At 41.2% G+C, this 14,611-nt stretch overlaps 1 protein-coding gene across 1 annotated transcript in view; it reads left to right on the top strand.

Moving 5' to 3' along the window:
• The window catches only part of LOC146811664 (serine protease 33-like), a 254,445-nt gene that overhangs the window by 233,903 nt on the left and 5,931 nt on the right, over positions 1-14,611 (top strand). The window contains exon 5 of the mRNA XM_085618638.1: positions 14,079-14,248. Within this exon, the coding sequence (XP_085474764.1) occupies positions 14,079-14,248 (170 nt within the window). The remainder of the gene's footprint in view (positions 1-14,078; positions 14,249-14,611) is intronic.

Raw genomic sequence — 14,611 nt, 5'->3', positions numbered from 1 at the left:
ATGATATATTGAACCAGGAAATTGTTATCTCGCCCCAGCCATTCATCATAAAACCAATAGCCTCTCCTATAATGCTAGAGGCTCAGTCTGCATTTGTTGATAGGGATGGAGAAGTTATAACAAGGTCCAAAAGGAGCCAAAATGTTATCCCGGTGAAGGCTGGTGAGGCCCAGTCCTCAACTGCTGAAGCGCTTCCTAGGTGCCATGGGGGCCATGGGGGCCATGGGGGTAGTGCTTCGTAAAAGCCCAACTCTAAGCCAAAATCAAAGCCCAGAGCAAAGAAGTATACTGCCAAGACACTTCCACATGAATCCATGGTGACGGATAATAACCAAGGGTCAACAGAGCCTATGATTTGTTCGAGTCTAGTCTCCAACCAACAGACTGGAGAATGTAATAATGACCAGTGGAGCAGATTGGAGTTGTTAATCTCTGTAATACTTGGCCCTATTCGTAATAACCTACGTCTGATTGAGGATAAAGTATCCAGGCCTGAGGCTTTGATTAGTTCACCCGCTAGTGATGTTAATGTGGTGGTGACATCTCCCCCAGAAGTTGTAACAAATAATAACAACTTCCTCCCAATATTGCAAAGACTTGATCAATTAGAATCTACTGTGGCATCTATGTGCACATTGGTTGGGGACACGATTTCATGCTCTGGGGTAAAATCTAAAGATCCAGTCGGGGGTTCAGCTCGTAGTGGGCACTCTGATTCAAGAGAGAGGCCATCTATTAACTGCAACGCTGAACTGTTCAGCTCAGTGAGGAATGGTTTCATTAGAAGCCATGCTAGTGTAGCTGTGCAGAAGCATGGTAGGCCTGAATGTTCTAGCCATTTGGCTAACAAGGATCCGCCTCCTAGTGTTAGCAGGCAAGGTCCCCTTTCCACAGACATTAATGGTATGAACTGGAACAATGGGCACACAATGGGCATAAATGAGCAAGCATCCACACTGTTGTCCCCAAATAGAAAAGTCTGTAATACCCGAGATGATAAGGGGACGTTACACCTTCCAACAGAGTGTGGTCCTTATGTAGCAATCCTCGTGAATGCTCCTCACTTGAGTAATGTGCAAGTTGAATCCCAGTCACAGTTGAAAAACAAAGTTTGTTATTGGCTCTCCCAGAATACTAATTATTTTAAATCAGATCACGGGGACATTTTATTTGTGAAATGAGTTAACTGGGTGGGTCCTCTTTGCAAGTCGCACTATGGCGATTGTATTGTTATTAACTGCAGATCTCCACGAATTACTGGTCGATTGTTGGGGTGGGGGACACTTTCTCCTTATCGGAGGTTCGATCAAGCGATAACTATTTTACTGCTAGGTTTCTTTTATAGACACTGTGATAATAGATGGAGGAACTTTGACGCTCCGTGCACCCACTGAGATACCACCCCTGGAACTGAGTAATAGTTATTATCCCTTGAGTGGTCTAGATTCCCAGGATTGACTGGATAGAGTACCCCCTCCCTGTTACAGCCACAAGAGGTTGGATCTGCTTTAGACCTTGCTGTTATCTCCGGTACTACTCTAGTACCACACATTCATGGTAACTTAGGTTCTTGCGAACAAGTTACTAATACTTTACTCCATCCCCTTTATTGTGACCCTGAATGGGCCAAAAAGTTTAGCAGATCACCCACAGGAAAATGTTTCTGGTTGCCGCGATTTCATATTTTTTTATCTTGGAATGTAGCGGGTCTAAACACGAAGATAATTGACCCAGAATAGGGTAAATTTATGGACGCTTTTCATTTTTGTATTCTACAGGAAACATGGGCAGTAGGGTGTGTCCATAGGGTTGGCTTCACCACATATAGTATCGAAGCGATACAGCCTCCGGTTGCTCGCCCAGCGGGAGGCCGCCTAATATGGGTCAAAAATTCACTGTTCTGTACAGTAAATGTGCTGCATCTTGGTTGTCCTGAGCTACTTGGTTTAGAACTGTCCCTAGGTAAGGGGTCCAAAATAATTATACTCTTTAATATATACAATCGGTTCCACAGCCCACATAGACTCTCAGGGACAATAACATTGTTGGCTAACTACCTTGATTCGATCACGGGAAATCACCGGTTGGTTACCGCCGGTGATCTTAATACAACTTTAGAACCAGTGAATTACATACAGAATCTCATCCTTGAGGGGAATGAGGCTAGGGGGATTGAAAAACTTCAGATTCCACCCGTTAAGAAAACTACAAGGGTGGGGCAACAAGTACTATCGTTCACTATCGCCTATGGTGTTAGAGCCTGTAATGGCAGAACAGACTCTGATAGAGTAGCAGGTCATACTTATAAGAGGGGGGCATCAAAAACTCTGATTGATTATATCCCTGTTGACTTAGATCTGTGGTCACTAGTCAAAGATATGGCCATTATTCATAGGGAAGATTATGATCATAACACTTTGGTGCTTACAATGTCGGGACTTGTTACCCAGTGTAGGCACTCTAGGTCTGAGTCTGCACAGGTCATCACAAATAACAACAATAAGAGAGTCAAATGGCGAATGATCTTAGCCAACTCAAACTCTCTCCCCCAAATATATTCTGTGGTGGAGTGGTCTCTTAAAGTTCTAAGTATCCCCACACTTGGGTTAGGGGCGGTTATGAGTATTTTTCATGAATTAACTACAAGTTTAAAATCTTTTTTTTATAAACAAAGTAACAGAGCTAAGCAGCAAATAATACCCTGGTTCAATGATGCTTGTAAAATGGCTAGGAACGAGCTAATGGTGATGGTAAAAACAAAATCCCATGTGGAAGGTTATATAAACTAGCCGAAAACAAAGCGAAACGGGACTGGGAGTTTGAAAATTGGAAACTGCTTTTAGAAGCTGCTAAAAACAAGAATAGTCAATATTTTTGGCACCTACTGGCAAAGGGATCATCTAATGTGGTAGCACAAACAGACTTTCATATTCAGCCCCACGTATGGGAAGATTACTGTGGGGCATTGTTTGCAGATCAAGGGCCGTTGTTTGCCCCAGCATTAAGTTTTAATCCTTGTGAACAGGTAGTAGCTGATGTTGAAAATATCACTCTTGCGGAAACAATTATGGCCATCAAGTTCCTGCAGAGTGGTAAAGCACCGGGTCTGGACAAGCTTCCGGGAGACCTGTTTAGGGCTGAACTGTCTGTCAGGGGTCCGTTGCTCCAAAGGGTTTACAATACTATTTTGAAGGGGGGTGCAATTTCGGAGACCTGGCGGGGTGCTGAGATTATCCCTATCCACAAAAAGGGCTACAAAGGGTCGTCGGGGAATTACAGCCCATCAGTCTTATTGATGTAACGCAAAAAGAATTCTGTAAAATCATCTTGACTAGAATCCAAAACTGGATAGAGGACAACAATGTTCTGTCAAATCTACAGGCAGAATTCAGGGCCGCAACCAGTACCACGGACCAAGTCTTTAGGTTTCTCCTGTTAATCTGGAAAGAAGTCACAATTAGAGGAGGTCACCTATATGTAGTGTCCGTGGACCTAAAGATCGCCTTTGATTCCATCGACCGTTCCCAACTTTGGCTAGCACTGAGCTCATTGGGTTTACCGACTTTCTTGCTCAGACTCTTGGTTAAGTTACACCAATATACCTTTGCCAGGGTCAGGTGGAATACTGAGGGCTCACTGTCAAACGCCATAGCTGTCAGAAGGGCTTTCGCCAGGGATGCGTTCTTGCTCCTACATTGTTTATCCTCTACATAAATGGCCTAATAGGAAATAGTTTTAATTGCGATGGTGACCCCCCAAAATTGTCTGGAAAGGGTGTGCCCTGTCTGCTTTTTGCAGACGACACACTGCTTATTGCCAGAACACCCTGTGGCATTAAAAATCTTTTAAATAAATTTGCCCTAGTTTGCAAAGATAAGGGTCTAGAAATTAATGGGCTGAAGACCAAATATATGGTCTTTAATCCATATAAGTCTAATAAGAGGAAACTTACCCTGGGCATGCATAGTTTGGAGCAGGTTGGTTCATTTGACTATCTGGGTATCCGTATCAACGATAGGCTGGCATGGACACTGCAGATAGAAAAAAGCATTGTGACCCTTCAGCATGTTGATTGTGCTATAGTTCAAAGGGCTAGAGCTTCCCCCTTTTGGCCAATATCCCCCATTATTGAAATTCATAGGGCTTAGGGTCTAGGTGCGGCCCTCTATGGGGCCGAATTGTGGGGTTTAGAAAACCTGACAGAACTAACTTGTGGTGCTGAAAATAAATTCAGAAGAGCCATTATGAACCTCCCAGTGAATACACCACTACTGCCTCTTAGATTAGATCTTGGCCTAAAACCTATTCACCATTATGCCATTTTGAGGTCAATCCTGTTCTGGTTCAGGGTGTGGATAAGCAAAACACAGGTGCCCCTGAGGGAGGCTTAGGTAGAGTTGACTGCTCTGCATAATCAAACAGGCCGCATTAAGTGGTTTAGTAAGATCAAGGTTTAGTTTACAAAAATTGGGATGGTGCAACTCTGGGAAGACCCAGTGTCTATGACTAAACTTACGATCCTTTCGTCAAAAAAAGGTTCTGGGAACTAATGGTCTCAGAAAGGGTTGACCGGTTTGCACATGGCACTTTGACTGCGGGGTTTTTAAATACCAAAGGAGTATTTGCGTTTGAAGGGTTGAGCTTTGTATGTCCAGTTTACATACGGAACCAACCCTTCCTTTGAATGCATTGAAGAGTTCATGGGTAAACCTGTCTGTTAATTCATTGTGTCTTTTGTGCCATATTTTACCTGAAACCACTGAGCACTTTTTCTTCTGCTATTCCTTTTACGCTGAACTTAGGAAAACTTGTCTGGCTCCAGTATGTCGCATTTTATCTTTTAATTGTCCTTTGGAAGCCATGCGTATATTTAAGTCAGATACCACAAGCTGGTTGGTATTTGCTGTTTCAAAGTTTTTAATGTTTGCATGGTGGAAAAGGTCAAAAATGGGCAAACTTCTTCCTGTGTTGTAGCACTGTTAATATAATTCCAACCAGTTTCAGTGGTATTCTGTTCAGACGCAGGCTAATTTTTTATGGAAAATGCAGAAGATTGTTTTATGAATTATATAAATCACTTTTAATGGTTTTTATACTGCTGCATTTTTTAATGGTATATTGATTTTGTACTGTATTTTAAGCTGTGAATGATCATATTTTTGATCGATTGAATAAAAATAAATGAATAAATACAAAAAATATATATATATATATATATATCCAAGCTTAACTGCTCCTGCCACTTCCGATTCCCACACAGCGGCGGTACGGTGAAGAAGGAGGCGCAGACCCCACAGAACTTCAGGCAAAGTCTAGTTTATTTAGACCCAGCACAACGTGTTTCGGGCTGAAAAGCCCTTGTTCACGTGCAAAATGCAAACATGCCATTTTGGTTTTTATTTTCTAGAGTGAACACACCCCTTGACTAACATCACAGGTCACCTGATCATAGATACAGAGGAAAGACTACATTTTCGTTGATTTGTACAGTTACGACTAAATCCACATGCATATCTTTATATCACATATACATTTCATTTTTAAACATATACATCCATTAAAATTCCATATAAATATGTGCAATTAGCTTATTTTCTTTTGCCTTTTTTCGATAACATTAATTTAGTGAAAAATATATATATAACTGGATAAATCCATCAAATGCTATCAGAATGCAGTCTTATCAAATCTCATATCACCGGATAAATCCTTGTATGGTCATGTGTTAAACTTTATTTATACACCATTGTGTTCTTTCTACTTTTTTTCTTTTCTACCATTCTCCTTGTGCTAAACCCCGTGCTAAAGTGTGCAAAAGAGTGCAAAGATAAAGTGCTCAAATAGGCAACATTTAATTATATACATAGTTGATCCGATTAAATGTAACATAAATGCAAAAAATATATGTAAAAAGCTGTATATCAATAACAGTAAAATGTCCACCAGGGACAAAATACTCTTAAAAACATCCCAAAAATTAAAAAAATGCATTTAAAAGAATCTTTTTTCATTAAGATCAGATCATGAGGGAAAATAAAGGAAATTTTTAATTCATCAATGTTTCTTCAATATTTACAGATTGCTTTACTATATCTAGACATATTGGAAACAACAGTTAAAACCAGTTTTTAAATATGTCTCAATTATATAAAATTATGCATATCATCTGTAGTGTTTAAACCGTTAGGCCATTTACAATCGAACTCTAAAATGAATTTTGTCTCTAATTGCCTAAGCTGGCGTTCCCTATTACCTCCTCTTCTGGATTTCGCCACCGCATTAATGACATAATATGAAAGGCAATATATATCATTGTCATGAGTTCGTTTAAAATGTCGCAAAACAGGATATGCAGGATCGCTGTGGAGAATGGCTCTTATATGCTGCAGTATTCTGACGTGCACCTGCAGCTTTGTACTGCCAATGTAGTTAAGCCCACAGGTGCACGTCAGAACATATACTGCATATTCAGTTTTACAATTGTATGAACCTTGAATGAAAAAAGGAATTCTACTAAAGGGAGTTGAATATTCAGTCATACTACGGCCAAATTTACATGCTCTACAAGTTGCACATTTTCTGAACCCATTAGCCGGTTTTAGCCAGGAAACAGCCTTTCTTGTTTCAGGTGACACCTTGTCTAAGGTAGAGCCCATAGTCCTTCCACGTCTAAATGTAATGATAGGGACATCTGCCATTCCATTGCGGACAATATTGTTGGTAAGTACTATTGGCCAATGTTTTGTTGACGATAGATCTTATTTTACGTTCTTCTCTGTTATACGTTGTAATCAGCCTGGGGGTATTTATTATTTTTATATGAAGAATGAGATACAGGTTCTCTTTTCCCATTATTTTGTGGGTCTAAAAGGCTTGTTCTTGTTCATTTATTGGCCTTCCCTATTGCATCAGCAATTATTTTGTCTGAATATCCTCTGGCTTTTAGTCTGCCATCCAAATCAACCTGGCATAAATGAAAGTCCTCATCATTGCTGCAAATACGTTTTAATCTTAAAATTTCACCATACGTAATGCTAGCAATAAGGTGTTTGGGATGAGAACTAGTGGCATGCAAAGTAATGTTGCCAGCTGTTGGTTTCCCTATATAAAGTGCTTTCAATTGTACCATTGCTGACATACAACCTTACGTCCAAAACGTCCATCTGACTTTTATGTATATGGGAAGTGAATTTAAGATTTAGAGAGTCTTTATTAATCTCATCTACAAATCTATGGGCCTCTTTTTCACCTCCCCTCCATAAAATGAAAACATCATCAATGTATCTCAAATACATAACAATATGAGATTCATATAGCGTCTGGTGAGTGGTTTTGAGGACCCACTCCTCCCACCAGACAACATGCAAGCATGCATAGCTGGGAGAGAAGCAAGCCCCCATCGCCACACCTCTCACTTGTTTGAAAATATCTTTATCAAAAAGAAAAAAGTTATTATTTAGGCACCAACTTATGAGCTCAAGAATCATTTTGTTATGTTTATAAAATGTACTAGCTCTGTTATCCAAAAAGTATTTGACTGCTCTCATACCATGTGTGTGATCTATACTCTTATATAGAGATTTTATATGGAGGGTAATCAAGCATAAATCATCTGTCCAATGCACATTTTCAATCTTTTTGAGAAAGTCACCAGTATCTCTCACATAACTTGGCAACTCCTTTACCAAATGTTGCAGAAATAAATCTATGTACTGGCCAACATTTTCCCCCAAGCTGTTAATTGCCAAGATAATGGGCCTACCGGGGACAGGAAATATATTCTTATGCAGTTTGGGAATCAAATATAAAACAGGTAGTACCGGAAATTCATTGTACATGAACTTATATTCTTCATTGGAAATAAGGCCTTGTCTTTTCCATGGTGCAAGGTATTTCAGCAATGTAATCTTGGCTTTTTCATATTCTTTGGTATTAGATTTTGTGTAGCAGCTTGCTTCATTAAGTTGTCTTAATGCTTCTAAAACATAATCTTTTTTAGGCCACAAAACCAAATTACCTCCCTTATCAGATTTTTTTATAATAACCTCATGATTTTTGTCAAGCTTTTTCACGAACTCATTATATGCCCGTTTTAAAAAAAATAGATTTCTCTCTTTTCTATTTTTATGCACAGTGTGATTTCATTTTTTCAGATCATTTATAATCATGTCATGAAATACATCTATGCTATTTTTTGGCATGAGTGGTACAAAACATGATTTAGACTTAAAAGGACTGATCCCAGCACCTTTTTGCAAGTGATTTATTTCTCTGCGTCTTTCCTGTGTTGCCATATCATTCTCATCTTGTGACGTTGTTTCATCATTAAGTTCATGCAACAAAAGCAAATTAGGAATGTCTGATGCAGCTAGACTAGCCTCTGTTATGTCTTCTTGTCCCGTTATTATGACATTTTTCTCTTTGTGTGATTGAAGGGCAAAGAATTTCTTAAATTTTAGCTTTCGAATGTAGCAATATACATCAATTTGTGTTCGTGCATAATCAAAATAATCCCCAGGACAATAATTAAGACCGAGGGCAAGTAATTGTTCTTCCGCTTTCGTAAGTGTCACTGTAGACAGATTAACAACGCTGTTATCTTTTATCTCCGTGTTTTCTGTTGCCATTGAATTTTCTTTTTTGTATTTTTGTTTCCATCTTTTCCGCTGTTCACGTCTCCTTTTTATCCTTCGGCATCTGCTATATATATATATATTATATATATGTATATATAAAAAAGAAGCAGAGAACTCTGGGTAGTTCTCAAGTTTATGTGGAAAGCAGCTCCTGTATAGAGCACTCTCAACACCAGCGACACTCTAGATCCGCTCACCTTAAATGTCTGCTTTTCTATCAAAGTCTTTAAGCATAGGACTAACACAGTGCCCGCCATGCTGAGGTACAAAGGGACAAAGTCTTTTGACATTTCTACAGCAAATTCTGTAAGCATAGGACTAGCAGAGTGCTGTCCATGCCAAGCTTAAAATGACAAAAGCCATTTACCACTCCAGGCACAGTATTACAGCTTTGAATTAGTAAAATAGCAACCAAGCCAACCTGAAATTAGTAAACACAACCCCTGACACAGTGTTTCGCTCCACTTAGAGCTCTTCAGAGAGGTATAGCTTTGTCCAGACACAAGGGAGCACCCAGTACAAGTCAAAACAATACCCCAAGAGTTGCATTCCACCTAAACTTGAGAACTACCCAGAGTTGTCTGCTACTTTTTTGCATAATTTATTTGTCACTCTAGGCCTGAAAGGGTATTGTTTTGATATATATATATAAATATATATATATATATATATATTTGTTTATGTCTCTGTGTGGGAGAAGTTATATATGTACAACTTCTCCCACCCAATGTTTCCTTCATCAGCGCTTCGGCAGCACTGACTTAAGGATGACAGTTGAAGCCCGTGTAGGTGTTGGGCTCAATGTTTATTCAATTCAATATATAAAAAATCTACGAAGATACATTTAAAAACACAAATAAGGCCAACACGTTTTGCAAGATGCCTTCAACTGGGCCTATTGTATATTCGCAGTGCCTCAGTCTTATTGATTAATATTTCCCACATTACTTTTCATGGCCTCACAACAACTATTGAGCTGATCATAGTACCATAATGGCATATTCTGACATCCAGTTTTTAATACAATCTTATCAAACCAATTTATGTTATGCTCCTATTTCCAAATTACTAATCAATTGATCAATTAATCAATGAATTCTACATACATCAAATTCATGGTTTACTTTTCCCTCCTCTTACTCTGCTCCTCCATAAATAATATGTATGTTAATTGAAAACATTGAATATGGTAGTTCTTAATATGTATATTTTAAAATGATTAGCTATCACTCTTCAAAATATCCCTTTTTGTGTATGTTTACATTAATTTTACATGAAGTCATTTGAGATAGTAATATGTAACCCAGCGACAACTGAGAACAGTTACTGTTGAATCCTAATGATGCATTTGATCAGGAGTGAATCCAGACTGTAACTTTAAACTTCAGGGCTTAAAAATTACCTGAGCCACAAAGAATCTATTGCAGACCCGCAACAGTCACAAAAGTTTGCCAATATCTGATCAGTCTGGAATAACTTAATTTGCATTTTCTTTTATTTGATTACATGTATTTATGAGGACAATTTATACAAAGCTGCTTCCCTAGTGTCCTAATAGTAGCACAACAATGCCTGTACATGCACACCACGAGTTGCGCTAATAATTCCAGAATGGGGGCACTCAGTAGATTTTTGCTCAGTGTCACCCAATTTATTCACAATAGTCCATTTGTTTTCACATCACACCTATATTCAGTTGTTTTTAAGTTTCTTTTAAAACGACCCTTACAGCTACTGTCTTGTGCAAACTATCTTTTTAAAGGGGAAGAATCACACTCTGTGGCTAACTGTTAGAAATCTTGATCCATATGTTTGGCGGCAATGTGCTGGTCCTGGCGGCACAACAGTGGCGATGTGTCGGCTCTGATGCAATGCTTCAGCTTTGACATTGATGCTGTTGTTGAGGGAGATGTGAGGACTTCACCTAAAGAGGATAGCATAGTAGTTGTTCTGAAGGCAGAGCGGAGGATCTGATCCATGCTGAGGCAGTGATGCATTAGTTCTGGTCCTCGCAACAGTGGCGATGAGCTGGTTCCGATCTGCGCTGTGTTGAGGATGCATCCGTGCTGACCATCAAAGGCGGCAATGTTTTGGTTCTTTCTCCAAAGCAGGAATGGGCTGAACAAGCACTTTCTGTTCACTTCCTAGGGCAGTACAGACTCCCAAAGGGCAGAGTCCAGGTTCAAAAGCCGGATAGTTACAAGTCTTTTTTGTCACTCAGTCTTCAATGAGGAGCCAAGCCTGAAAGCCCTTGGAGTCACTCTGGGTTCAAGGGATGGAGGTCCAGTCCTTCTCAGTCAGGCCAGATGGCCAGCAGCCAGCATGTCAGCATAGAAAGAAAGCAATTCTTCCAGAGAAGTGGTCCAGCAGAGCGGCAGTCCTTCAGCAGCACAACAGTCCTGCTTCCTGGCAGAGTCTTCACAGTTCCAGAAGTGTACTGAAGTGGTAGGATCAGAAGTCCAGTTCTTATACCCACCGGTGCCTTTAAAATGGGGGTGACTTCAAAGAAGGGCTTTGATGTGCACTGAGTTCCTACCTTCCTGCTCTGACTCCCGATTCACTACAGGGGGGTATGCAGCCCTTTTGTGTGGGGACAGGACACCGCTCATTCATGTGTAAGTGTAAGGTTGTTCCCAGCTCTTCCCTCACATCCGCTAAGGATGGTCCATCAAATCACACCTAAGCTCCAATTCTGTGTGGGTGTCTAGAGGGAATGCACAAAGCCCAGCTGTCAACCACCCCAGACATATATTGGAGATAATCTACAGGCACACAGAGCTAAGAGCAGAAAAATGCCATATTTCTAAACATGGCATTTTTTAAATTGTAATGATAAATGTAACTTTACCAGTAAAGAGGATTCATCATTATAATTCATAGATACTAAACATGACAGCTCTACCTCTTTCCAATTGGAAATTATAGCTTATTAAGCATTAGGAGGAATTTCCAATGTTAACCTATGAGAGACGGAGGCCTCACAGTAGAGAAAACCGAATTTGGGAGTTTTTCAATCCCGGGACATGTAAAACTTAAAGGTACATGTCCAACCTTTTACTTACAAGACACTCTGCCCAATGGCCTATCTAGGGCCTACTTTAGGGATGAGTTATATGTAATAAAAGGTGTGTTTAAAGCATGAAGGGGTTTTAAATTTTAATTGGCAAGTCACAGTGTAAACTTCACACAGGCTCTGCAGTGGCAGGCCTGAGACATGTTTAAAGGGCTACCTAAGTATGTGGCACAATCAATGCTTAAGGCCCACTAGTAGCATTTAATTTACAGACCCTGACAACCTACAATTCAGCCCTCAACAAGTGCCACCAATGCCTAAAAGACACAAAATGAGGTGCCCTGGCAGACCGCATCAAAGGATGCTCCAACCACAGAAAGAAACTCTTCAGCATCGTCAGTGAGTTCTCCTGCTCACCAGCTACCGATAACACAATCTCTCCTTCCCAAGATATGTGTGTCACCCCGGCAGGCTATTTCTACAACAAGATATACACCATCTACAGTAATTCTAACCCAACCCACTGACCTCTACAACCTCCTCACAGCAACGGGCATCACCCACAACCCGCTCACCGCATGGGAATAACTCATCACACAGAGCACCAGAGCCAACATGAAATCCATCCATACTGAAGCACTCACTGACCCCTGCCCTCTCCTCTTCTTCAACCTCAGGAGCAAGGAAATTAGCTGTGAACTCACCTCCATTCTCAATCCATCCATTTCCACGGCCACCTTCCCTGATGGATGGAAAAACGCAGAGGTCAGACCCCTCCTCAAGAAACCCTCTGCTGCACCCAGAGAACTCAAGAACTGCCACCCCATCTCTCTGCTCCCCTTTCCCAGCAGAGTCCTTGAGAAGGCCATCAATCTTATACTCACCAGACACCTGGAGAGAAACAACCTGCTGGACACCTCCCAATACGGTTTCCGCACCAACCACAGCACTGAGAATACCCTGATCACTGCCATACACAATATCAGAACCCTCCTTGACCAGGAGATACAGCGGTCCTGACCGCACAATACTTTATCCCACCACACACTCATTAAAGGACTCCACCACATGGAGATCCAGGGACATGCCCTCAAATGGATCTCATCCTTCCTCACAAGATGAACCCAGAGAATCCACCTACTATCCTTCACTTCGGAACTCAAGATCACTATCTGTGGCGTCCCTAAAGGTTAATGCCTTAACCCCACCGTGGTCAACACCTACATGATGCCCCTGGTCAACATTGTCAGAACCCATGGCCTCAACAGCATGTCCTATGCTACTGACACCCACCTCATCCTCTCGCTCTCACAGAGATGATGGAAGTGCTGATTTTTGGGAACAACACCACGCTGTGGAACAGCACCTGGTGGCTCCCAGAAGTCGGACCCACACCTACACTGACAGACCTCATAAGGAACCTTGGCATCATCCTGGACAGAAAACTCACCTTGAAATGCCAGGTCAATGTAGTTTTCTCCACCTGCTTCTACACCCTCTGCATGTTCTGATACAACTTCAAATGGCTCCCCGTCAGCACCAGGAAAACTGTCCCTCAAGCCCTAGTCACCAGCTGCCTGGACAATGGCAATGTGCTCTATGCATGAATCACCACCCAACTCCTGAAGAGACTCCAAACGATACAGGACTCAGCTGTCAGGCTCATCCCCAGCCTCCCCAAATGGACCCAGATGACCTCAGGAACCTCCACTGGCTCCTCATCCAGAAAAGATGCCAATTGAAGATGCTGACACATGCCTACAAGTCCCTCTATGACCAAGGACCAGCATACATCAACCACTGCCTGAACTTCCACCAACCATCCAGACACCTGCGCTCTGTCTCCCTCACCTTGCACACACTACCCACATCCACCGAACCTACAGTGGAGGACGAGCCTTCTCCTACCTCACGGCCAAGTCCTTGAATGACCTTCCCATTCACCTACGAACATCATACACTCTCCCGGAATTCAGAAACAGACACCTGGCTTCCCAGCATGAACCTAGCCATGGTCTCTAAATCAGAGTTGATTGATTGATTGACATATAGTGCACCTTACTAGAGACTAATAGATACATTAAATATATCAATTGTGTATAATCCAATCAAACCATGTTTAGGGGAGTGGGCACAAGCACTTTAACACTGGTTAGCAGTGGTATAGGGCACAGAGTCCTAAGACCTACAAAAACAAACAGCAAAGTTTGATGCAAAACGTTTAGGCGAAGACCACCCTAAGGCTGACAAGTCTAACACCAACAAATCAACCTTCCTACTGTATACACATGTGGATTTTGAGGCTACCAAATTAGGCTTTATGGCTCTTAAATGTGGCTCATGGGAGACTTCTGTCACATGTCTGTTGTGGTTACATCAGCAGTTTTCTTAGAATGAATCTTCTATAAAATATTGGTTTGCTTCCACAGCCCCACTTTCAAATCCAAAGACAATGCAAGAAGTAATGGTTCCTCTTATTGGCCAGCCAACCTGCGATCGTCTCTATCACATAGGGTCATATGTGAGCTCCATGAAACCTATAATCCTCAGCGACATGATATGTGCCGGCTATGTGAAGGGTGGAAAAGACTCTTGCCAGGTGAGTGACTTTGAAGTATTAGTTGAACTGTTTTCCATGAAGGAGCAAGTGACCAGGAATGTGTGAAGTTGAGTAAACTGATGATGGTCTGACCATGCATTTTAAGGAATAAGATATCCACTGCTGTTCTTTAATCCACAATGTGAGTCACCTCAGAATTTCATTATTTTATAAAGAAACTCCTTGGTCACTTGTAATAACCTTATAATGTACATTAGCGCCTGGAGGGGGACATAGGGACCTGACCAGCCATTTAGAGCACTGCATTCGCTTGCAATATTTAATATTACCGGTCTAGAAAGGGAGCAGGGTCTGCCTGGCCAACCACCAACATCCCTTGTGTGTTCTGTGAGCAGATAGGGA

The sequence above is a fragment of the Triturus cristatus genome, chromosome 7 (assembly GCF_964204655.1).
Source record: "Triturus cristatus chromosome 7, aTriCri1.1, whole genome shotgun sequence".
In the NCBI taxonomy this organism is placed as follows: Eukaryota; Metazoa; Chordata; class Amphibia; order Caudata; family Salamandridae; genus Triturus; species Triturus cristatus.
This window is presented reverse-complemented; position numbering and strand designations above follow the sequence as displayed.